Source organism: Thamnophis sirtalis, unplaced genomic scaffold (assembly GCF_051295495.1).
Source record: "Thamnophis sirtalis isolate CommonGarterSnake01/CBP01778 unplaced genomic scaffold, rThaSir2_p1.2 scaffold_9, whole genome shotgun sequence".
Classification (NCBI taxonomy): domain Eukaryota; kingdom Metazoa; phylum Chordata; class Lepidosauria; order Squamata; family Natricidae; genus Thamnophis; species Thamnophis sirtalis.
In genome coordinates, this window is record NW_028261389.1 from 73,201,789 (window position 1) to 73,228,046 (window position 26,258).

Sequence of the window (26,258 nt, forward strand, 5' to 3'; positions counted from 1 at the left end):
CACTGGAGGCTTTCAAGAAGAGACTAGACTGCCATCTGTCAAATGGTGCAAGATGGCAGCGACTTGCTACGACTTTGGAAGCCTTTACAGCTTGACAAAGAGTTGGAAGGGACCTTGTAGGTCATCTAGTCCAACCCCCTGCCCGAGCAGGAGATCCTGCACCATAGATGGCAGTCCTGTCTCTTCTTGAAAGCCTCCAGTGATGAAGCCCCAACTCCCAAAGGCAAGCTCTCCTGCTTGAGTGGGGGGGGGTTGGACTAGATGACCTACAAGGTCTCATTTTTCACGCCCAGGACTGTTGCAGCATCCCCAGACACATGTGATCAAAATTCATTTGGCCCCTGGCACGTGTTTAGGAGTCACGATGTCCGATCACTTTTGCGACTTTCTAGCCAGCAAAATCAATGGGGAAGCCAAGGTTCGCTTAACAACCACGTTGCTTAAACAAGCGTGGCGAGAAAGGTCATAAAACGGGGCACGATTCACTGAATATCTGTCCTGCGTAGCAACAGAAATGACAATTGTGGTTCAACTTCGGAAGGGAAGCTCCCCTGCTTGGGGAGGGGGGGTTAGACTAGATGACCTACAAGGTCCCTTCCACCTCTGTCCATCCGTAAAAGACTTCCAAAGCCGTCGCAAGCGCGAGCAGCCTTGACCGTCCCGGCGTCCCGTTCCCGAACTCGCCCACCTGCGAGGCACCTCCGCCGGCCACCTGCCCCGTTCCAAGCTAGCCGGGAGGATGACTCTCTTCCCCCCCACCCCGACCGAACATCTGGCCGCACAGGTGTCTTTAATGAGAACTCCTGGCTGGTTCAGTCCGTCCTCTGGCGCCCCCTGGCTACGGGGTCGCATCTCGCGGACTTCCCGGAGGCTGCTCCGCGCACGCGGGTCCTAAGCTGGGACGGGATGGCGATGGATGGGCGCGCAGCGCAGCAGCGGCTCTCCCAGCAAGATGCGGGTAACGCGGAGGGCCCCGGGCCCCTCTGCCCCCCCCTCTCCCTTTCTGCCCCACGGACTCCCTTTGCTTGCGTGGCTGCTCCACGAAAGGCCGGGGGTGGGTGGGCGAGGGGCGCAGCTGCCTGGCTCCCGGCTGCTTTTGGGGGTCCAGGGTCTTTGAGCCCCCCGCGCGCGTCCCATTAGGAAAGGAAACGCGGCTAAGTATCCACGACCAAGTTTTGCTCCGCCGCAGCAATAGCGTGGGAAAGCGCTCTGCTTTGCAATGGGGAGGGGTCCCACAAGCCCACCCCACCCCCACGAAATGCTGAGAGCCAGGGGCTGTGGGGGTGGACTTCTCCCACTCCCCCCTCCCGGTGGGAAGGATCCAGGTGGAGTGAGCTTGCCTTGGAAATGGGTGGGTGTCCTGCCTTGTGTGAACCCCCTACCACGCCTTCCTCGCAAAGAATGAAATGGCAACACGACTTGGGGGCTCCCGGGGAAAAAAAATTGCACCGTGGTTTGTTTGAGATGAAACCCTGATTAAGCCCAGCCACCGCGTAAGGTAACGTGGGAAGCCTCTGGGTGAGCGAGAAGGCTCAGTTCCGGGAAAGGAGTCTTGGATATCCTTGGTTGTGTTGCAACAAAGGCAAACTTAATTTCCTTCCCAGGGGATAAACTAGAACAGGGCTTCCCAAAGATATGTGTGTGTGTGAGTGTGTGTGTATTTGCACCCCCTTGGGGGTGTCAAAACTTGGGTTTAGAAGTTTCAACATGATAGTCTAGGTGTATCGTTATAATGTGCAATGATATGCACATCATTATTTATTTATTTTAAATAACTTTAGTCAACATTTTTTAAAACATTAAAATTACAGTTTGCAGCTTTTCATTATCGGTATATATATATATTCTAATTTCGAGTTTTCCATTCTAAGGCCTGTTGTTTTATATATATATATATTTATATTTAGCTCTCATCAGCTAGCCATACCCTTACTGGGAATCTCTTGTGACAAGCCAAGGACAGAGAATGGAAGTAGTGATCTTCCTCCCATATTTGGGCATACCGGGGGTTGTAAAATATATATATATATGTGTGTGTGTATATATGTATATATATATATGTATATATAAGATTTTTTACAACCCCTGGTAAGCCCCAATTATGGGAGGAAGCTAACTGCTTCCATCATCTGTCAATCGGCTCATCACAAGAGTCCATCACGACAGAAACCCAATATTTTTACTGTTGCCTTTGTTATATTTGTGGTTTTTTTATTTGTGCTGATAAATAAATACTAGTCTATACTAGTCTCCCTTTATTTATTTATCAGCACAAATAAAACACACACACACATATATATATATACATACATACATACATACACATACATACATATACATACATATACACATATACATATATATACACACACACACACACACACATATACACCTCCTTATTTCATAGTTACTCATTTATAGTATACCATTTCCTTCTGTTATACTTTCTATGCATTAATCATGCATTAATTTTACATCTCTTTTCTAGCCAATTATACCACCTATTCCATGTCTTGTAATACTGTTTCCTCTCTATCCCTTAGTTCCATTGTTAATTTATCCATTTCTGCGCATTCTAGCACCTTTTTTTTATGATCTCTGCATTTGAGGGGAGGTTTTTTTGTTTTATTTTTAAGGGGTGCAGGAATACACCAGAAGTGTTTTAGGGGTGCGGGTAGGTACAGAAAAAGTTGGGAACCCTGAACTTGGAAGGACGAAGAGCTATTTCTTTTCCTCATCTCTGTACAGAGCCAGAGGGGGGAGGAATAGCATTTAAGACTTATATACCACTATTTTACAGTGCTTGCTAAGCGGTTAACAGAGTTTCCCACAAACAATCTGGGTTCCCATCCAAGCCAGGATGCTGGTTGGTAGTCCATGGAGCTTTCTGTTGCATCGGTTTCCTACAGTTGCATTTTCTCAGTTTTCCCGCCCCCTGCATGGAGTTGCTACGGTCCTTCTGCAAAATTTTCCCTCTTTCAAAGGAAGTGTGGGCCTCTGGCATTTGGGGCCTCTGAGACCTGCAAGCCAGAGGCTCTGACCAGTTCTGGAGAACCGGTAGCGGACATTTTTAGTAGTTCAGAGAACTGGTAAATACCACATCTGACAGGCCCCACCCCCATCTATTATCTTCCTCCTGAATCCCAGGGAATGGGGATTTTGCAATATCCTTCCCCTGGAGTGGGGTGGGAATGGAGATTTTGCAATATTCTTCCCCTGGAGTGGGGTGGGAATGGACATTTTGCAGTTTCCTTCCCCTGGAGTGGGGAGGGAATGGAGATTTTACAGTATCCTTCCCCTGGAGTGGGGTGGGAATGGAGATTTTACAGTATCCTTCCCCTAGAGTGGGGAGGGAATGGAGATTTTACAGTATCCTTCCCCTGGAGTGGGGTGGGAATGGAGATTTTGCAATATCCTTCCCCTGGAATGGGGTGGGAATGGAGATTTTGCAGTATCCTTCCTCTGGAATGGGGTGGGAATGGGGATTTTGCATTATCCTTCCCCTGGACTGGGGAGGGAATGGAGATTTTGCAGTATCCTTCCCCTGGAGTGGAGAGGGAATGGAGATTTTGCAGTACCCTTCCCCTGCAGTGGGGTCGGAATGGAGATTTTGCAGTATCCTTCCCCTGGAGTGGGGAGGGAATGGAGATTTTGCAGTATCCTTCCCCTGGAGTGGGGAGGGAATGGAGATTTTACAGTATCCTTCCCCTGGAGTGGGGAGGGAATGGAGATTTTGCAATATCCTTCCCCTGGAGTGGGGTGGGAATGGAGATTTTGCAGTATCCTTCTCCGAGAATGGGGTGGGAATTGAGATTTTGCAGTATCCTTCTTCTGGAGTGGTGTGGGAATGGAGGTTTTACAGTATCCTTCCCCTGGAGTGGGGTGGGAATGGAGATTTTGCAGTATCCTTCCCCTGGAGTGGAGAGGAAATGGAGATTTTGCAATATCCTTCCACTGGAGTGGGGAGGGAATGGAGATTTTGCAGTATCCTTCCCCTGGAGTGGGGTGGGAATGGAGAGTTTGCAGTATCCTTCCCCTGTCACGCCCACCAAGCCACACCCACAGAACCGGTAGTAAAAAAAAAGTTTGAATTTCACCACTGGTTAATTCTCCTGGTCGTCTGTTCGTCTTCTACTGCCTTTCCACTTTATAATTTTAAAACAATAAACTTTTTGGTTGGTTGGTTTGGTTTTCTGGTGTGAATGATAACCTGGGCTCTTTTCATTATTAGTGTACAAGGTTGAATTTGAGGAGCCAGAAGAGGAAGGAGTGAGTGAGTCACTTCTGTGCACAGAACAGTTGGTTCCAAATGAAAACCTCATGAATGAGGTTAGCGCTCAAAGCAGCTCCTTGGATCATGCCGTGATCCTTGGGGATCCCCTTGGAAAGATCCTGAAAAAAGAAGGGAGCCCTGAAGTTTCCAAGGAGGAAGAGAAAGGAGACGGAGAGCACTATCTAGACCATAAGCCTGGTTCCCCTCTTGTGCAGCTGATGTCTTTAGATTCCCATCCATTCGCTTTCTACCAAGCTGCCAATCCAAGGGCCAGCTGCGGTGACATGAACGTTGACCCTCCAAGTTCCGAAACCGGACCTAACCAAGAACTTGTCCACCCTTCCATATCAGAAGAAAAAGTAGACTTGGGCAGCTTGAACGGGACCGAAAAGGAGAAGATCAAAAAGAAAGCAAAGAAGCTCTCTGCAAGGGCTTCCCAAAATGCTTCGTGTGTCGGGATGGAAAAGGAACAAAATCCAGATGTCAACCAGAACCTCAATCCCACACGTAGGTCTGCCAGATGCACGACAGCCAATAATGTGGGCCCGCCCTCTTCCAGCCTCTGTTCGGTTCTGGTATCCAAAGACAACGTGGCTGGAATTGAGGATCGAGACGATCCGGGTTTGCTAGAAATCTCCAAAGAACCCGCTCCACCAGCTCGGAAGAAAACACGGACTTTCTACAACGAGAGTAAGTTACAAAGAATCCATCATGATGGGTTTGTATGATTTGGCGCCGCAGGCAGTCCTCGGCGATTGAGCCCAACGGTTTGCGAAGTGAGACGTTTGTTTTCTTGAATTTCGCCCCGGTTTACGACCTTTCTTGCCACTGTTGTTAAGCGAACCCCTGCAGTTGATAACTACCGTATTTTTCGGAGTATAAGACGCACCTTTCCCCCCCCAAAAAAGAAGGTGAAAATCTGGGTGCGTCTTATTCACTGAATACAGCATTTCTGGCCTCCGGAAACCAGGCCCCCTTCACAAAAATGGCCATGCAGAGGGTTTGGGAGGCCTGCAAAGTACTCCTAGGGGCTGGGGAGGGTAAAAACGAGCGAAAAACGGGGCGTTTTTTTCCCGTTTTTGCCCCCCCAACCCCCAGGAGCACTTTACAAGCCTCCTAAAGGCTTGGCATGCCCTTTTTGGGGGGCAAAAAACGGGCCTGTTTTCACGAAAAAACAGCCCGTTTTTTGCTCGTTTTTGCCCTACCCCCCCCCCAGGAGCATTTTTCAGGCCTCTCAATCTCTCTGCATGTCCTGTTTTTCACAAAAAAATGTGGCGTGCAGAGAGTTTGGGAGGCCTGCAGAGTGCAAAACCTTTTTTTTAAATTTACCTCTTCAAAATTTTGATGCATCTTATACTCTAGTGCAGGGGTAGCAATAGCAATAGCAGTTAGACATATATCGCTTCATAGGGCTTTCAGCCTTCTCTAAGTGGTTTACAGAGTCAGCATATTGCCCCCAACAACAATCCGGATCCTCATTTTACCCACCTCGGAAGGATGAAAGGCTGAGTCAACCCTGAGCAGGTGAGATTTGAACAGCCGAACTGCAGAACTGCAGTCAGCTGAAGTAGCAATAGCAATAGCAGTAGACTTATATACCGCTTCATAGGGCTTTCAGCCCTCTCTAAGCGGTTTACAGAGAGTCAGCATATTGCCCCCAACAATCTGGGTCCTCATTTTACCCACCTCGGAAGGATGGAAGGCTGAGTCAACCCTGAGCCGGTGAGATTTGAACCGCTGAACTGCTGATCTAGCAGTAGCCTGCAGTGCTGCATTTAACCACTGTGCCACCTCGGCTCAACCTTTTTATACCTACCACCCACTTTTGTATCTCTGTTAGCAGTAACATTTTCTAACCGCCCACCGGTTCCACAGTGATGGTGATTTTATGAAAACCTAATGAAAATGTTTTTAAATAATGCTATGAAATTTTTTTTTTAAAGTCAATTAAAATTAAAAAAAGGAAAGTGCTTCAGTATTGGACAAAACCCCTACCGCCCACCATGAAAGCTGGAATGCCCACTAGTGGGCGGTAGAGACCAGGTTAACTACCACTGCTCTAGTGCATCTTATAGTTCAAAAAATACGGTAAATAATAAAGCAGAGAAGTGAACCTGGTACCCCATCGACTCTTGCTTGTCTGAAGGTCGCAAAAAGGGATCATTGGTGACCCCAGGACGCTGCAATGGTCGCAAATGTGAGTCAGTTGCCAAACGTGAATTTTGATCACATGACCATGGGGAGGCTGCAATGGTCATAAGTGTGGAAAACGGTCATAAGAATGGTCACTAAATGATCTGTTGTAAATCGAGGACTATCTGTAATCTCCCATTTAACCAGAAGGTCTTGGAACAAAACCACTGTCCCCTGGTTTCCTTGGGCATTTTTTGGTGTCTTCTAATTTTTAGGGGGCTCAGCAGCTAAGTCACTGAGCTTGTCGATCAGAAAGGTTGGCAGTTCAGCGGTTCAAATCCCTGGCGCCACATAAAGGAGTGAGCTCCCGTGACTTGTCCCAGCTTCTGCCAACCTAGCGGTTCAAAAGCACATAAAAATGCAAGTAGAAAAATAGGAACCACCTTTGGTGGGAAGGTAACAGCCTTCCATAGCATTCGCATTTAGTCATGCCGGCCACATGACCATGGAGACGTCTTCGGACAGCGCTGGTTCTTCGGCTTTGAAACAGAGATGAGCACCGCCCCCTAGAGTCGGGAACGCCTAGCACATATGAATGAGGGGAACCTTTACCTTAATTTCCATGTGGACGTATTGAGTTTGGAAAGCAGATGAAAACTGGGAATCAGAAGTAGCGTTTGTCTCCTCAAGCCATTAAGCAGCCTTTTCAAACAGCTTGAATTTGCAAAAAAACAATTCGTTACCCAGATTCCTGTTCAACATGATTTCTTCCCAGCCCGGCCTTGACCTTGTAGCTTGAAGAAACCAGCAATCACTCCCAGCCACACAAATTTCCACCCAGGTGGCCAGTAAAAAGGATCTGTCTGAAGGAGCTGGAAGACTGAAGATTATCTCCTCCTCTCAGCTCTTTAAGGCAGGCAGGTCAGGAAACATAGCAATAGCAATAGCAGTTAGACTTATATACCGCTTCATAGGGCTTTCAGCCCCTCTCTAAGCGGTTTACAGAGTCAGCATATTTCCCCCAACAACAATCCGGGTCCTCATTTTACCCACCTCGGAAGGATGAAAGGCTGAGTCAACCCTGAGCCGGTGAGATTTGAACAGCCGAACTGCAGAACTGCAGTCAGCTGAAGTAGCCTGCAGTGCTGCGTTTAACCACTGCGCCACCTCGGCTCTAGGATTTCAGAAATACTACTTAGAATAGAATTGAATAACAGAGCTGGAAGGGACCTTAGAGGTCTTCTACTCCAACCCCCTGCTTAGGCTGGAAACCCTACACCACTTCAGACAAATAGTTATCCAACATCTTAAAAACTTCCAGTGTTGGAGCATTCACAACTTCTGGAGGCAATTTGTTCCACTGATTAGTTATTCTAACTGTCAGGAAATTTCTCCCCAGTTCTAAGTTGCTTCTCTCCTTGATTAGTTCCCACCCATTGCTTCTTGTTCTGCCTTCAGGTGCTTTGGGGAATAGCTTGACTCCCTCTTCTTTGTGGCAGCCCCTGAGATATTGGAAGACTGCTATCATGTCTCCCCTAGTCCTTCTTTTCATTAAACTAGACATACCCAGTTCCTGCAACCGTTCTTCATATGTTTTAGCTTCCAGTCCCCTAATCATCTTTGTTGCTCTTCTCTGCGCTCTTTCTAGAGTCCCCACATCTTTTTTACTTTGTGGAGACCAAAACTGAATGCAGTATTCCAAATGTGGCATTATAAAGTGGTATTAACAATTCACGTGATCTTGATTCTATCCCTCTGTTTATGCAGCCTAGAACTGTGTTGGCTTTTTTGGCAGCTGCTGCACACGGCTGGCTCCTATTTAAATGGTTCTCCACTAGAACTCCAAGATCCCTCTCACAATTACTACTATGGAGCAAGGTACCACCTATACTGTACCTGTGCATTTCGTTTTTCTGGCCTAAATGTAGAACCTTACTCTCTTCACCATTGAATTTCATTTTATTAGATTGTGCCCAATGTTCAGGTCGGTCAAGGCCCTTCTGTGTCTTAAGCCTGTCTTCCGGAGTGTTGGCTATTCCTGCCAGCTTGGTGTCATCTGCAACTTTATTGTTATAGGGCAGGAATCTCCAAAGTGCGCAACTTTAAGACTTGTGGACTTCAACTCCCAGAATTCCTCAGCCAGTTAGTTCTTTCTTCACGTCTTCCTCTTCCCCAGGATTTGTTTACTTTCCCTTAACAATGCTTTTAATATTTTACTCCGCAAGTCAGAGGGGAGGTGCTTATCTCTATTTCAAGGCCATTGAGTCAGCACTGTCTGAAGACATTTCTGTGGTCATATGGCCAGCGTGACCTCATGGAGTGCTGTTACCTTCCCACCAAAGTGATACCTATTTTTTTCTGTGAAAAGGTTTTTATTTTCCATTTTTTCATTTTCATACACTCACATATATACTGTGCATAGCCGGCGCCATACAACATTAAACAATAATCACAGCAATTCCTCTTGTCAACAATACCCCCCAAAATAGAAACCCAATATACCTCTTCCACTCTCCGTACACCTCTTTCTTCCACCCCCTCCAACTTTCTATCTTCCCTCCATCATCCCCCTCTACCCTACTTCCCCTCCCCCTCTACCACTCCTCTCTCCCGATCCACTCCCTCCCTTCCTTCTCACCCTCCCTCCCATCCTCTCTCCCGCCCTCTCTACCCATCTTTCTTCTATCCCACTCCTTCTCGCCTTGGTGTATTTCCACTATATGTCAGTGTACTTAACCTATTCTATTTTAACAGAGAAATTAAAGAAAGAAAAACAGTATACATGTGAAGTCGCATTACATTGAAGTCTAACACATCGTATCTATCCTAGTATATGTCGAAGTGATACCTATTTATCTACTTGCATATGCATGCTTTCAAAGTGCTAGCTTGGCAGGAGCTGAGGCGAGGACAGGAGCTCACCCCGTCCACATGGTGCTCAGGTCTCGAACCTGAGCTGCCAGCTTTCCAACCAACAAGTCCAGCATGTTAACTCTTGCATTATTCCTTTATCAAGGTTATGTTTTCAAGAGTTGCCCTCTTGGCAGTTTCAGCTGCCCCTCATTGTGAGATCTTTGTGCCATGGGGCATAAAGGGAAAGGGAAATATGGCTCTTGGTGAGATACGTTTGTGTGCTTTAATGAATACTAGCTGATAACTCGGCATTGCTCAGGTATTTATTTATAGGGGGGAAATGTCCAGACCAAACGTAATTTCTAATGTTTGATTTCCCCCCTTATGAGAGAGAGCCCCCTTGTGGAGTACAGTGAAGCCATTCCCATGACTCCACCGCTGTACAGTAGAAGCCACTTTATGGCAGTACAGTAGAAGCCATTTTAAGGCACAACAGTCTGTATCTTAACAGAACACACACCCCGAGGGGTGTTAAGGGTGTCTTACCCCCAGAGTATTTGTTTCCAGAGAGTAAGTCATCTGTGTGCTATGTTTGGTTGAAATTGTTCGAGGCTTTCCAGAGTTATGCTGGAACACACACACACAGACACACACACACACAGACAGACACACAGACAGATATAGAGATAGATGATAGATGATAGATAAAGAGATAGATAGATAGATAGATAGATAGATAGATAGATAGATAGATAGATAGATAGATAGATGATAGAGATGGAGAGATGGAGAGATAGGTATAGATGGATGGATGGATGGATAGATCGATAGAGAGATTAGATGATAGATAGATGCTAGATAGATAGATAGATAGATAGATATAGATAGATAGATAGATTAGATAGATAGATAGATAGATAGATAGATAGATAGATAGATAGATAGATAGATAGAGGTAGAGAGAGAGAGAGATATGGATAGATAGATAGAGATGGATAGATAGAGATAGAGAGAGATGATAGATAGATGGAGAGATAGAGAGATAGAGATGGATAAATAGATCGAGAGAGATGGATAGAGAGATAGAGATAGATGGATGATAGATAGATAGATAGATAGATAGATAGATAGATAGATAGATAGATAGATAGATAGATAGATAGAGATGGAGAGATAGGTATAGATGGATGGATGGATAGAGAGATTAGATGATAGATAGATAGATAGATAGATAGATAGATAGATAGATAGATAGATAGATAGATAGATAGATAGATAGATAGATGCTAGATAGATAGATGCTAGATAGATGGATGGATGGATGTATGGATGGATGGATGGATGGATGGATGGATGGATAGATAGATATAGATAGATAGAGATAGATAGAAAGAAAGAAAGAAAGAAAGAAAGACAGAAAGACAGAAAGAAAGATTTTAACATACTCCTTTAAAGCTCAGGGGTCTTTCCCTAACTCTCTGGTTCCTTTTCTTTTCCTGGTTGCTTCCTCACATTCTTTTGTTCATTGATCGATCTCATTTCCAGAGCAGCTACAGGAGCTGGAGAGAGCATTCCAAGAAGACCATTATCCTGACAATGAGATGCGCCAAGAAATTTCTTCTTTGATTGGTGTGACGCCACAGCGCATTATGGTGAGTGGATCCCCACTGAACAGTAGAAAGATAGAACATTGTTATCCAGAAATGTTGCATCCAGCATTTCTGGACAACAAGCCAGAGTTAATCATTCGTGAAGCAAGGATCTCCTCCCATGTTCTTAGAGATTCACAACGTCAGTGGAGGTAGTCCTCAACCTACAACGATTCATATAGGGACCGTTCAAAGTTACAACTGAAAAAAGTGCTTTATGAGCATTTTTTCACTCTTACGACCATTGCAGCATCCTCACAGTTACGATGGTGATAAAAAAAAATGACTTGCCACCAGTCCTCAGATTGACAACTTTGGCAGGCTCGTAAAGCTGAGGTAAGATCGTAATCCCAGTTGTGGTTCCACTTTGTGATGGCTTCACTTAATGACCGAGTTGCTGGTTACCAATTCTGTTCGGTGAATGAGGACTGCCTGTTTGATTTTAGGCAGTTGTACTAATCCTGCCTCCCTTCCCCAACCCCATGTTCAAATAACAGGTAGTCCTCAATTAATGACCACAGTTGAGCCCAACTTCTCTGTTGTTGAGAGAGACATTTGTTAAGTGAATCTTGCCCCATTTCACCACTTTTCTTGCCACCGTTGTTAAGTGGATCACTGCAGTTGATAAGTTAGTCTCACGGTTGTTAAGTGAATCTGGCTTCCCCATTGAATCTCTGCTTGTCAGAAGGTCAGAGACAGGGAATCCCACAACCTCAGAACACGGCGACCCTCATAAATACAAACCAGTCGGCAAGCGTCTAAATTTTTTATCATAAGGAGGCTGCCAAGGTTATAACTGAAAAATGATCATTCCCATGACTCCACTGCGCTGTACAGTAGAAGCCACTTTACGGCAGTACAGTAGAAGCCATTTTAAGGCACAACAGGCTGTATCTTAACAGAATACACACCCCGAGGGGTGTTAAGGGTGTCTTACCCCCACAGTATTTGTTTCCAGAGAGTAAGTCATCTGTGTACCAAGTTTGGTTGAAATAGCTCGAGGCGTTCCAGAGTTATGCTGGATACACACACACACACACACACACACAGAAATAGAGATAGAGATATAGAGAAAAATGGTCATAAGTCACAGTTTTCGGTGTCGTCGTAACTTTGAATAGTCACTAAGTGAATTGTTGTAAGTCGAAGGCTTCCTGCTAATTCCCAGCCGGCATAGAAGGTTGGATTAAAGCAGTGTTTTTCAACCACTGTGCTGCGGCACACTAGTGTGCCGTGACATAGTGTAAGGTGTGCCGTGGGAAAATTACTTTATATATAGTCAATATAGGCACAGAGTTAATTTTTTTTAACATTTTCTAATGGTGGTGTGCCTCGTGATTTTTTTCATGAAAAAAGTGTGCCTTTGCACAAAAAGGTTGAAAAACACTGGATTAAAGGATCCTTCTCTGTCTGTCTTAAGAACTTTCTTTGGCTAAAGATTTCCCCCCTTTTTTTCCCTCCCCCTAGGTCTGGTTCCAGAATCGCCGGGCAAAGTGGAGAAAAATAGAAAAACTGATGGGGAAAAACAATAAGAAATATTCTCTCACCTCCCCAGCTTTACCAGGGGATCCTCAGCGAATGCCACAAGGGTGAGGAGACCCTGCCTCTTACCTTCAGGATGGCTGTTGGTGCTTTCTTACAAGATTTGAAGGGCTGAAGGGGGTCCTTGGTGCTCTCTGAGCTTGATGGTTTTCTTCCAGATGGTGCATTATCCAAATTAGGTAACATCAGCGGTGCTAATCCAGTCACTAGCACTGATGATGTTACCTAGTTGGGTACTGTTTTAATGTCATAATGTTTTCCTTTTCTTACAGCACGACTGTCATGGCTATGACTCAGCTGTCTGGTCCGGCAAACAATCAACGTAACACCGTCACAATGGGTACTGCAACCATGAATTATTCTGGACTGTCCATCCCATTGTCCACTGCATCAGGTGAGACTGATGGGACTTGGGAGGCAGAGAATAAATAGCGGCAGGATCAATCAGAGGTGGTATTTACCGGTTCTCCGAACTACTCAAAATGTCCGCTACCGGTTCTCCAGAACTGGTCAGAACCTGCTGAATGCCTTTATGAGCCGAGGTGGCGCAGTGGTTAAATGCAGCACTGCAGGCTACTGCTAGATCAGCAGTTCAGCGGTTCAAATCTCACCGGCTCAGGGTTGACTCAGCCTTCCATCCTTCCGAGGTGGGTAAAATGAGGACCCGGATTGTTGGGGGCAATATGCTGACTCTCTGTAAACCGCTTAGAGAGGGCTGAAAGCCCTATGAAGCGGTATATAAGTCTACTGCTATTGCTTTATTATTTTTATAAATAACTTAAGATGGAGAATATACCAAACACTCCTTTCCTCCTGCTGTTTTCCCCAAAATAACCAAAAGTTAACCAAGCCCAGTGCCAGAGACACAGCTAGATGAGATTTCTAAGTTTTTCAGCTTCTTCAAGCCGAAGGAAATGAGGACTGTGCAGTAATAATATATTAAACCATGAGATGGCACCATAAGACAATAATCTCTTCTCTCTTAATGGTGGCTAAGATTTCTATCCCACCTTTAATCTACCAGTAAATAAACAGAAAAAAAGGAAGGCAGGTGGGCAATGTTTTTTCTTTACGTTTTCCCTATGGGTCTCTCAAGCTTTCTTGCAAAATAAAAATGAGGGATGGGAGGTTGAAAACCACAGCTTGCTTTGACTGTTCTCAAATGGAGATATCCTTGGTTTAGATAATAATGTTCAGATTTTGGATAGGGAAGCAGCGAAACCTTTCAAAGCTAAAAGAAAAGAAAAGTCCAGTTGCTATGACTTAGTAAGACCACACCTAGAGTACTGCATCCAGTTTTGGTCACCACACTATGCAAAAGATGTTGGGACTCTAGAAAGAGTGCAGGGAAGAGCAACCAAGATGATGAGAGGACTGGAGACCAAAACATACGATGAACAGTTGCAGGAACTGGGCATGGCTGGTCTAGAGAAGAGAAGGACCAGGGGAGACATGATAGCAGTCTTCCAATATTGGAGGGGCTGCCCCAGAGAGGAGGAGGGGTCAAGCTATTTTCCAAAGCACCTGAAGGCCAGAGAAGGAATAATGGATGGAAACTGAACAAGAAGAGATTCAACCTGGAAATAAGGAGGAACTTTTTGACATTGAGAACAGTCAACTCATGGAACAGAAGTTGCCTTCAGAAGTTGTGGGAGCTATCGGGAGAGAGGCGTGGTAGAGTGGGAGGGGAAGTAGGGTAGAAGGGAATGATGGAGGGAAGAAGGGAAGTTGGAGGGGGGCGAAAGAAAGGGTGTATGGAGGGTCGAAGAGGTACATTGGGTTTCTATTTTGGGGGGTATTGTCGACAAGAGGAATGGCTGTGTTTGTTGTTTAATGTTATATGGCCCCGGTTATGCACAGTATATATGTGACTGTACGAAAATGAAATGGAAAAATAAAAACACATTTACAAAAAATAAGAAGTTGTGGGAGCTTCATCACTGGAGGCTTTCAAGAAGAGAGTGGACTGTCAGAAATGGTGTAGGGTCTCCTGCTTGGGTGGGGGATTGGACTAGATGACCTACAAGGTCCCTTCCAACTCTGTTAATCTGACTCAAGTTCAAAGCCGAGGTAGCGCAGTGGTTAAATGCAGCACTGCAGGCTACTTCAGCTGACTGCAGTTCTGCAGTTCGGCTGTTCAAATCTCACCGGCTCAGGGTTGACTCAGCCTTCCATCCTTCCGAGGTGGGTAAAATGAGGACCCGGATTGTTGTTGGGGGCAATATGCTGACTCTGTAAACCGCTTAGAGAGGGCTGAAAGCCCTATGAAGCGGTATATAAGTCTAACTGCTAAAGCACTTGCTTTTCCTCCTCCAGTTGAAAAGGCAGCCAATGGCCCACTTTATCTCTCCATCTTGAAAGCTTCTGTTGAGCCAGAGTCCTCTGTTGACTTCTTAACGCTTGATCGTAGTTTCCTTGATCCTCCAGAAACAAGTCTTCCATGACCGGACGACATGCCTCTGGGAAGCAGTGGGGCGAGATATCTTTCAAGATTCCTTTCCTGCCAAACAATTGCTGGGCACTCTCGGCCTTTCCATTTGTCCGTCATCTCCCTCTGTTCTTCTTCCTTCGCAGTTGCCTCGGTTACCGGCAAGACGAGCTGTTATGACTCCATCCAGGCCAAAGGCTCCACCTCTCAGGGTTGCTTGGGGTCCCTCCGGGAAGAGCTCTTTCCTGCCATCCCAAGCCCTCCACCCATTCGCAGAACCAACCTTCCCCTCAACGTGGCCTTCAACCCCAATCACCACATCGTTCCGTTGATTCTGGATGATAGCCTGGCCAGTGAATGCAGCCCTTCCAGCCAAGAGAGTAACTCCAGCGACGCCTTGATCTACAGCGTCCAGAGTCAAAGGTAAGCAGGTGGCCCAGAAGCAGGGGAAAAGGGGTCACCTGGCCACTTTGCAGTAGAAATCGCACCCAGAAAGCACACCCAGATAACGGATTCAGCAGGATTCGTTAACTTCTTTATATACATAATGACGCATGAACAAATGTACAATACCAACAGCAGATTCTTCCAACGTGGAAGTAGTTACAAGCAAGCGCAAGGCAGAGGGGAGCAGACTAGTTTCTGTTTCAGTTCTCAGTAGAGACTCAGAAGTTAAGCCACACCCAGACTCCATACTCTTTCAGCTCCCATTGGCTGACCTTGTTACCATGTCTCTGCCAGTTCATGAATATTCTGACACTTAGTCCCCAGGGAGCAATAACGATCCATCACCAGAAAAGAAAAGGGATTACACTCCATTGCTTCCGGCTCTCTTCTTTGGAATTCGGACCCAAATGGGTCACAGGCCTTTCTTATCTAAAAGATGCATCGGGCAGTCTGAAATACAGATAGTTCTTGACTTATGACCGGTCATTTAAAAAACCCTGCATAAAGGGTTGTAAAATCAGATCTGGTCACATGGTAACCCGGTTAACAAGCACCATGATTAAGTGCCAAGGTGGCGCAGTGGTTAAAGTGCTGTACTGCAGCCACTTCAGCTGACTGTTATCTGCAGTTCGGCGGTTCAAATCTCACCGGCTCAGGGTTGACTCAGCCTTCCATCCTTCCGAGGTAGGTAAAATGAGGACCCAGACTGTGGGGGTGATATGCTGACTCTGTAAACCACTTAGAGAGGGCTGAAAGCCCTATGAAGCAGTATATAAGTCTAACTGCTATTGCTATTGCTATTGCTAAGTGAGCTTTGCCCCATTTTATGTCCTTTCTGGCCATGGTTGTTAAGTGAATCATTGCGGTTAAGAAGTGAGTCACGTAGTAGTTAAATGAATCTGGCTTCCCCATTGTCCTTGCTGGTGAGAAAGTCCCAAAATGCTCACATGACGTTAGGACATTGCGTTGTAAAGGCATGCCAGTTGCCAAGTGTCTATAGTGGCCCGCCAGTAGCCAGCAGAGTTCACAGCCGAGTCAGACAGTGAGGAGGTTGGGGAGGAGCATGGGCCAGTCATGGAGTCTGGAGAAGGCTCGGACGAGGGCTCTGTGTCAGAGGCAGAGATGGGGCCGAGGCCGTCTGACAGTTACCAGCTGCCTTCGGAGCTAGACATCAGTGAGGCAGAGGAACAGCTGGAGCCTGTTCCCAGTGTGCGCATGCGCAGAGCTGCCAGAACAAAAGAACAGCTCAGAAATCAGGGGCGACTTGGGAGTAAAATCACAGGTGGACGGTGATTGGCCGTCCCCCTAGGAAACAAAAGAGGAGAGAAAGGGGAGGGGGCTTTTGCAGGAAACAATTTGTTCTTTCAGTCATTAGATTCATCTCAGAAGTGTGAAGATCTGTCCGTGAATCTCAGAGACACTGTGCCCAATCTTTCCTTGCACAGCACCTCATCTGGAAAATATTCACATGGCAGCTTTCCAAGCTAGATGAGGTCTGTGGTCATAAATACACCTTTGAAAGACTGTTCTCCAGGCCTTTGCTGAATGTGAATAAGAGGAATTCACATTTGTTTAATAAAAGGGGTTTTGTCGGGACCAGGAATCTGCTTTGTGCTTTTTTGGGGAAGCCTAGATCAGAGCAGCGTCCGAATTTCGATCACGTGATCATGGGGATGGTCATATAAGTGTGACAAAGAAAAGTCAATAGAGAAGCCTGAGATTCACTTAACAACCGCAGCGAGTCACTTAACAAACTGTGGCAAGAAAAGTCGTAAAATGGGGCCAAAGCCACTGAACGAATTTCTCACTCGGCCACATAAATGGTGGGCTCATACATCACTCTTCAGCCCGTTTGAATGGCCACTAAGTGAATGGTTGTAAGTTGAGGGCAACCTGTATTAAGAGAGTCCCTTTGAAATAGCCTCAGTAATTTTATATGATGATACAAGGTAGGGATGTCAAAGTCAATTTCATTGAGGGCCACATCAGGGTTGTGTTTGACCTTGGAGGGGGGCGGTGTGGGCGTGGCCAGCCTAATGTTACTCATGTCACGGGATACCTGTGAGGGCTAAGGCAGGACTTCACTCAGACCCTTCCTTCCTTTGTTCCTTCCTTCCTTCCTTCCTTCCTTCCTTCCTTCCTTCCTTCCTTCCGTCCTTCCGTCCTTCCTTCTCCCTTCCCCTCGTTCCTTATTTTTCCTTCCTTGATCTCTTCCTGTCTTTCCTTCTTTTTCTTTGTCTTTCCTTGTTCCCTTTCTCCTTTCCTGTCCCATCTTACACGCTCAAATGCAAAAGGGGAAAACAATTCTCCTTTTAGTTCGTTTTGATAGCCCTCTGCCGATGAAAGCAAACTCCTCTGGGCCATGTTTTTGCTGGCAGAGGCACCGTTGGCTGTTTCCGGGGTGGCTCTTGGGCCAGATCTAAGCACCCTGTGAGCCAGATCCAGCCCACAGGTTTGTATTTGACACCTCTGATATAAGGGACCCATCAGTAGTCCTTCTAAACCGGTGAATTTCTTTCTTTCTTTTACTTGAGCATCAGTTCTCCTATGGACTGCAATTACCCTGAGCAACTGGAGCCTACGATCAACCTCGAAGCCCCCCGCTTCCACCCAAATAGCCATCCCGGTATGCATCCGCACGGCCAGTATTCCCAACACGAGATGCCTCACTTCCCAATCCGTCTTTCTGGCAACACCTTGCCCAGTGTCCGACTCACAACGGCTACACCCAGTAAGTCCACAACATTTTTCTCGCTACCTGGCAGTAATGGACTTGTGACCTACGGAACAGCTGAGTGTCCTCAAGGTTTCCTACAGAATCACGTAGGAACTCACCTCCTACTACAGCCATCAGCTGGGAGCTCAGGTGAGTATCTCCTAAATGAAGGTCTATCCAGTATTGGGGATTCTTCCTCAAGGGTGGGGAAAAGGCAATCAAAGGCCCTTTGTGGGTGTTACAGGTACCCCTCAAGCTAACGGCCGCAAGTGAGCCCAAAACGTATTGTTGCTGAGTGAAAAATTGGTTAAGTGAGATTTGTCCCATTTTACAACTGTGGCTGAGACGCTGAGCTTGGTTGATCAGAAAGGTCGGCGGTTCGAATCCCTAGCGCCTTGTAATGGAGTGAGCTCCCGTTACTTGTCCCAGCTTCTGCCAACCTAGCAGTTCAAAAGCACGTAAAAATGCAAGTAGAAAAATAGGAACCACCTTTGGTGGGAAGGTAACAGCGTTCCATGCGCCTTTGGTGTTCAGTCATTGAATTGAATTGAATTGAATTTATTATATTTCTATGCTGCCCTTTTCCCCAAAGGGGACTCAGGGCGGCTCACAACCCAAGTCAAGGGGGGGGGGTACAAATAAGGAAAAGAAAAAACACGAACAAAACAATACCACAATTTAAAAACACACAACAACCATACCATTCGAGGAGGGACAAAAGCTCATTAGCCCCAGGCCTGTCGGAACAGCTAGGTTTTAAGGGCTTTGCGGAAGGCCTGGAGGGTGGTGAGGGTTCAAATCTCCACGGGGAGCTCGTTCCAGAGGGCCGGAGCAGCCACAGAAAAGGCTCTCCTCCGGGTGGTGGCCAGTCGGCATTGGCCAGTGGATGGAATTCGGAGGAGGCCTAATCTGTGGGATCTAATCGGTCTATTGGAGGTAATTGGCAGCAGGCGGTCTCTCAAGTACCCAGGTCCAATACCATGAAGGGCTTTATAAGTGACGACTAGCGCCTTGAAGCGTATCCGAAGACCAATAGGCAGCCAGTGCAGCTCGCGGAGGACAGGTGTAACGTGGGTGTACCGAGGTGCACCCACAATCGCTCGCGCGGCTGCATTCTGGACAAGCTGAAGTCTCCGAATGCTCTTCAAGGGCTGCCCCACATGACCACGGAGACGTCTTTGGATAGAGCTGGCTCTTCGGCTTTGAAACGGAGATGAGCACCGCCCCCTAGAATAAGGAATGACTAGGACATACAATATTCTCTCACCCATCCATATAATCGGAACCAGTTCTGAGCGAATACTTTTGGCAATAGAGTGTATGTGCGAGGAGAACCTTTACCTTTTACGACTGTTCTTGCCACAGTTGTTAAGTGAAACACTGCAGTTATTAAGTTAGTAACACGGTGGGTTGAGTGAATCTGGATTCCCCATTGAGTTTGCCTGTCTGAAGGCCGCAAATCACATGACCCCAGGACACTGCAACCGTCATAAATATGAACCAGTTGCTAAGCATCTGAATTTTGATCATGGGAATGCTGCCACGATTGTAAGTGTGAAAAACGGTGATAAGTCACTTGTTTCAGTGCCGTTGTAACTTGGAACCGGTCACTAAATGAACTGTCGTAAGTTGAGGACTACCTGCATTGTCTTCAACAAAGAGATTGTGGGGGAATCCCATAATTAGCCTTCAACAATGTGGAGCCAGTCCTGGCTGACCATATCAAGAAGTTTGTCCATGGAGATTCTCAATCATCCAAGTCCCAAAGTTGCTTTTCCAAAAGGAAACTGGGCTTCCTTGTGTGTGTGTTTTCTCCCCTTGAAAATGTTTCGTTTCTCATCCAAGAAGCTTCTTCAGTTCTTCAGAACCTTTAGTACAACAAGAGGTTTAGACTTAATAAATTTGGGGGATTCAGGAAGAGAGAGCAGCTAATCACTTCTGCATACCGTATTTTTCAGACTATAAGACGCACCGGAGTATGCTAAGGAAGATAAACCGATCTCATCATCAACTGGGGGCCGTGTGTCTTGCGTGATCCCCTTTTTGCGACATTCTGACAGAGCCAGGTTCACTTAACGCCCATGTTACCAACTGAAAAAGCCGCAGTGCTTCACTTAGCAAGGAAAAGTGGGGCAAAACTCCCTTAACTGTCTCACTTAGCAACAGAAATATCCGGTCGTAAGCCGAGGACCACCTGTGCCATTAGTTAGAATTGTTTCTGGGCTAGTTGAATGTTGTTGGTGCCCGGGAGCAGATTAACGTGGAGATTCTCTCTTCCTCCTTTCTTTAGGCTACATCCCTGCTTTCCAAGCTTTCCCGTGGAATGAATTTTCCATGCAAGGACCATCCTTCACCCACTCCTTCTCTTCCCCGATACCATTTTCTGGCTTGGCGACGATTGGTGGGGGCTCTGCCCAGCAGGCCCCCTTTGCCCCTAACCAGACCCTGCCTGCCAGCTCCTGCCTCCTCCAGCTGCCAAAGGCCCCTGGGCCTGGTGCCACCTTGCTGTTTACCACCAAGCCACTGGTGCCAACGAATCCGGAGCCCCCGTCTCAGCCACTGCCCAAGATGCTGGCAGAAGAGGCCTCCAATCCTGACGATGGTCTTCGGGAGATGGAGAGGGTGCCGCTGCCAGGTTGGTGCAGAAGATGCTCCCCTTGCTGTGTCTGGTCAACATAAGGACAGTCAGAATTTGGGTGCGTTCTTCCAGAAAAGAAGCCTTAAAAGAGGGGAGCATTTAGAGTTTAGAGTTTAGAGTAGTTTATTTATATGCCGCCCTTTTCCCTGGGGGGACTCAGGGCGGCTTACAATTCAAAAGGAGGGGAAAACAAACAGATTAACACATAAGACAGTACATCATTAAAAGCACAACATTCATACAATTCGGGTGGGTTACGGTCTTTAACCCCAGGCCTGTCGGAACAGCCAGGTTTTGAGGGCTGTGCGGAAGGTCTGGAGGGTGGTGAGGGTACGAATCTCCACAGGGAAATCGTTCCATAGGGTCGGAGCTGCCACCGAGAAGGCTCTCCTCCGCGTGGTTGCCAGTCGACATTGACCGGCAGATGGAACTCGGAGGAGGCCTAATCTATGGGATCTAATTGGTCGAGTGGAGGTAATTGGCAGTAGGCGGTCTCTCAAGTACCCATTTGGGGAAACCAAAGCTGCTACTCTGACAGAAACTAAAATAATGGAAGGGACCTTGGAGGTTTTCTAGGCCGACTTCCTGCTCTACACACCTGAGTACAGGAAATCCGAAGACTATATAGCCAGTGCGTATGCGCCAGGGATGGGTTCTGGCTTCTTCTGCTGCTGCTTCGCTCAGGGACGCGCTTGATGCGCGCTATGCACGCATGCACAGTAGGTAAAAAAGGTTCTGTGCATGGACAGAAGCAAAAAACCAAGATGGCGCCACCTATGGCGCCGCTGATAGAACCAGTTCAGGGGTGTGGCCAGCTGAGTTACTACCTACTTGGCCGAATTGGTCTGAACTGGTAGGAACCCACCTCTGGTATGCGCACGCTGGCCACCTGGTCTTCATATGCACCGGAAACCCGAAGACCAGCTGGCTGGCACGCATACGTACCAGTGAACATCAGGAAAGCCTCCAGTGATGGAGCACTCACAACTTCTGGAGGCAAGTTGTTCCACTAATTAATAGTTCTCACTGTCAGGAAATTTCTTCCTCAGTTCTAAGTTGCTTCTCTCCTTGATTAAGTTTCCACCCATTGCTTCTTGTCCTGCCCTCAGGTGCCTTGGAGAATAGCTTGACTCCCTCTTCTTTGTGGCAACCCCTGAGATATTGGAAGACTGCTATCATGTCTCCCCTAGTCCTTTTCATTAAACTAGACATACCCAGTTCCTGCAACCATTCTTCATATGTTTTAGTCTCCAGTCCCCTAATCATCTTTGTTGCTCTTCTCTGCAATCTTTCTAGAGTCTCCACATCTTTTTTACATTGTGGTGACCAAAACTGGATGCCGTGTTCCAAGTGTGGCCTTACCAAAGCATTATAAAGTGGTATTAACACTTCATGGGATTTTGATTCTATCCCTCGGTTTATGCAGCCTAGAAGTGTGTTGGCTGTTTTGGCAGCTGCTGCACACAGCTGGCTTTCCATCCATGAATTACTTTCCACCCATTGCTTGTTGTCCTTCCCTCAGGTGCTTTGGAGAATAGTTTGACTCCCTCTTCTTTGGGGCAACCCCTGAGATATTGGAAGGCTGCTATCATGTCTCCCCTGGTCCTTCTTTTCATTAAACTAGACATCCCCAGTTCCTGCAGCCGTTCTTCATATGTTTATAATGTAATGTGTATAACAGAAGCAAAGACTTCCTTTGGGGGGGGGGGTGTCAACTCCATCGCCTTGCAACTGTGGTCCCTTAGTTGGTCTTTCAGGATTCCACCCCACAATGACCCAAAACCACCCTTTCAATTGCCTGCCCATTCCCTGGGGCTGGTTCCTTTATTGCAAGGTTGGTGGAACGATGGCCCTTTTATGACTCGCGGGCTTCAACTCCCAGAATGCACGGCTGGCTCGGGAATTCTGGGAGTTGAAGTCCACAAGTCGTAAAAGGGCCATTGTTCCGCACCCCTGCTTTACTGCAATAGAAGATGGATAAGAAGGGAGCATGAGACACAGAGGTGGTATTCAGCCAGTTCTGATCGGTTCCGATGAACTGGTAGAGGACCGTTTTGAGTAGTTCGGGGAACCGGAAAATACCACCTCTTGCTGGCTCCGCCCCCCCATCTATTTGCTGTCTCTCGAGTCCCAGCCAATCGGCTGGGTCTTCTTCTGTTGCCCTGGACAGGGGAATGGAGCTGGAGAGCAGGGTAGTGGGTGAGGAGGGAATGGAGATTTTACAGTATCCTTCCCCCAGGATTTGTGGGGGGGGGGGATGGAGACTTTGCAGTATCCTTTCCCAGGAGTGGGGAGGCAATGTGGATTTTACAGTAGCCTTGCCCTGGAGTGGGGAGGGAATGGAGATTTTGCAGTATCCTTCCCCTACCACACCCACCAAGCCACTCCACACTCACAGAACCAGTAGCAAAAAGTTTTTGAACCCCACCACTGATGGGACATGTTGTGTTGCACTGATGAACCCAAGGAGGACACCAAATAGAGGGCTTTGTAGACAACCCAAGCTTCAGATAATGTCCTCCATGACCAACCTCCATTTGATTGCGTGTTGCTTTCAACTCTCTTCCCTCCACCCAGACAATTCCTTCACGAGACTGAGCTGACTCACTGATCCTTATCCTTTTCAGATTTCTCGGAAGACAGCAAGGCCCGACTGACTTTTTCGCCTCGCCAGGCGGGAGATGAAAAAACAGCCTGATTATTGTTGAGCCGTTCTTGGCAAGATCAACAGAAACATGATAAAACTTTGAATGTAAGCCTCTTGGAAATCCCAACAGAAGGAGAATGCCCAGTACAATCACTACAGGACGTATTCTTATTGTTGCTGCTACTCTTATTATTTATTCTCGTTGTTGCACTTATTATCTGCTGAGATAAATAAGCGGTAATAAAGCAAACCTCATTCTTTCCTTTAAACGCAAGAATTATTTACACGGCGTTCTTCCTACGGGCTTTCAGGCCATGGTGCGCAATAACATTTCCAAAGGGCATAGTCCAGTTCAGTTTAGTTTATTACAAGTCATAGACCAGAACAAATAAAATCACTCACTAAATGTACAATTAAAAATGCTAGTATAAAATAATAACTAAAATCTATGATAAAATCCAGTCTGTCAATTATGCATGGTCTAATTATGCTAAAATTACAATCCATAAACTCTGTGGCCCGTAGTCTTAATCTTTCTCTTTCTCTCGTTCTCTCTCTCACACACTATTTTTATCTATCTCTCTTCTTTCTGTCTTAATCTTTCTCTTTCTCACACACACTATTTCTATTTATCTTCTTTCTTTCTCTTAACGCACTCTTTCGCTCTCTCCTCTCTGTCTTAAACTCTCTCTCTCTCTCTCTCTCTCTCTCACACACACACACACACACTTTTATTTCTCATACTCATCTTTCTCTCTTCTCTTTCTCTCACACACTATTTCCCTCTCTCTCTCTCTCTTCTTTCTTTCTCTGTCTTAATCTTTCTCTTTCTCACACACATTATTTCTATTTATCCCTCTTCTTTTTGACTCGTGCAGTATATAGGTCCTCAATGGAAGGCAGGTTGGTAGCAATTGTTTTTTCTGCAGTTTTTAAATGCCATAATTCCAAAACCTTGAGAAATCCCTTCTCTTTTGGCTTCAACACTTAGCTTAGTCATAGACCAGAACAAATAAAAGCACTCACTAAATGTACAATTAAAAATGCTAATATAAAATAATAACAACTAAAATCTATGATAAAATCCAGTCTGTCAATTATGCATGGTCTAATTATGCTAAAATTACAATCCATAAACTGTGTGGCCCGTAGTCTTTGATAGTAAAAGGGAAAGGAATATTAGCAGTGCAAAGGTTTTGCCACATTTGTTGTATAAAATAACTAAGGGGTTTTAGACATGTATCTCCGACAGAACCGCAGTGCTGCTGCGCAGAATCTAGCCCCCTGCCCTGTACTTATGATGGTTCGTCCTTAAGCAGCCATTGGAGATAAGCAAGGTTGGAACGGCTAGGATACCTAACAATTATTGGAAGAATGAGCTGCGGTGGCGCAGTGGTTAGAGTGCAGTACTGCAGGCTACTTCTGCCGGCTGCCTGCAGTTTGGCAGTTCGAATCTCACCAGGCTCAAAGTTGACTCAGCTTTCCGTCCTTCCGAGGTGGGTAAAATGAGGACCCAGATTGTTGGGGGCCATAGGCTGACACTGTAAACCCCTTAGAGAGGGCTGTAAAGTACTGTGAAGCAGTGTACAAGTGTTAAGTGTTATTGTTATTAATATGTTTTTTTCTGAATCTTTCTGTAAAAGGAACATCAAAGGAGCATGTGACCACACACACTTTTATTTCTCATACTCTCATCTTTCTCTTCCTCTTTCACGCACACTATTTCTCTCTCTCTCTTCTTTCTTTCTCTGTCTTAATCTTTCTCTTTCTCTCATTCTCTCTCTCACACACTATTTTTATCTATCTTCTTTCTGTCTTAATCTTTCTCTTTCTCACACACACTATTTCTATTTATCTTCTTTCTTTCTCTGTATTAATCTTTTTCTCTCTTTCTCTTAACACACTCTTTCTCTCCTCTTTCTTTCTCTGTCTTAATCTTTCTCTCTCTCTCTCACACACACACACTTTTATTTCTCATACTCATCTTTCTCTCTTCTCTTTCTCTCACACACTATTTCCCTCTCTTTCTCTTCTTTCTCTCTCTGTCTTAATCTTTCTCTTTCTCTCTCCCGCACACATAATTTCTATTTATCCCTCTTTCTCTGTATTAATCTTTTCTCTCCTTCTCTTTCTCTAACACACTCTATTTCTCTCTCTCTCCTCTTTCTCTGTCTTAATCTCTCTCTCTCTCACACCCACACAAATACACACTATTTCTATCTCTTCTTTCTTTCTGTCTTAATCTTTCTCTCTCTCACACACACACTCTATTTCTCTCTCTCTTCTTTCTTTCTCTGTCTTAATCTTTGTCTTTCTCTCTCCCACACACATAATTTCTATTTATCCCTCTTTCTTTCTCTGTATTAATCTTTTTCTCTCCTCTTTCTCTCTCTAACACACTCTGTTTCTCTCTCCTCACTTTCTCTGTCTTAATCTCTCTCTCTCTCACACACACACACAAATACACACTTATTTCTATCTCTTCTTTTTTTCTGTCTTAATCTTTCTCTCTTTCTCTCCCACTCTCTATTTCTTTCTCTCTTCTTTCTTTCTCTGTCTTAATCTTTCTCTCTCACACACACTCTTTCTATCTTTTTTCTTTCTCTCTTTCTCCCTCGCTCTTCTCTCTTTTTTCTTTTTTTTGAAAAAAGGGGGAAAGCCTCCTTTCAGCTTAGAAAGGCCCAAATGTGGAAGGAATGAACTTCAGTGGCAGCTTCTCACAGCAGGGGTATCACCCCAGAGGATTGACTTTTTCAGAAACACTTACAAGCACTCTTCCCAAATCATGCATTCAATCAACCTCCAGCCTGCCAGGATCATTGGACCAGGACATCTAGAAAGTAGAAGGGGAATAACTTGATCTGATTTAGTATCTTTAATACAATTAGGCTGCATTACTTAACATGGAATTAAGCCTCATTGAACTTAATGG

At 45.9% G+C, this 26,258-nt stretch overlaps 1 protein-coding gene across 1 annotated transcript; it reads left to right on the forward strand.

Moving 5' to 3' along the window:
- The first annotated feature begins 906 nt into the window (after positions 1-906).
- On the forward strand, positions 907-23,377 carry NOBOX (NOBOX oogenesis homeobox). Its single transcript, XM_087723058.1, has 9 exons — positions 907-958; positions 4,232-4,963; positions 10,805-10,911; positions 12,376-12,497; positions 12,723-12,844; positions 15,025-15,301; positions 17,860-18,191; positions 20,332-20,676; positions 23,307-23,377. Exons 1-9 carry the CDS (start codon positions 907-909, stop codon positions 23,375-23,377), a joined length of 2,160 nt encoding a protein of 719 aa, XP_087579184.1.
- The last annotated feature ends 2,881 nt before the right edge of the window (positions 23,378-26,258 follow it).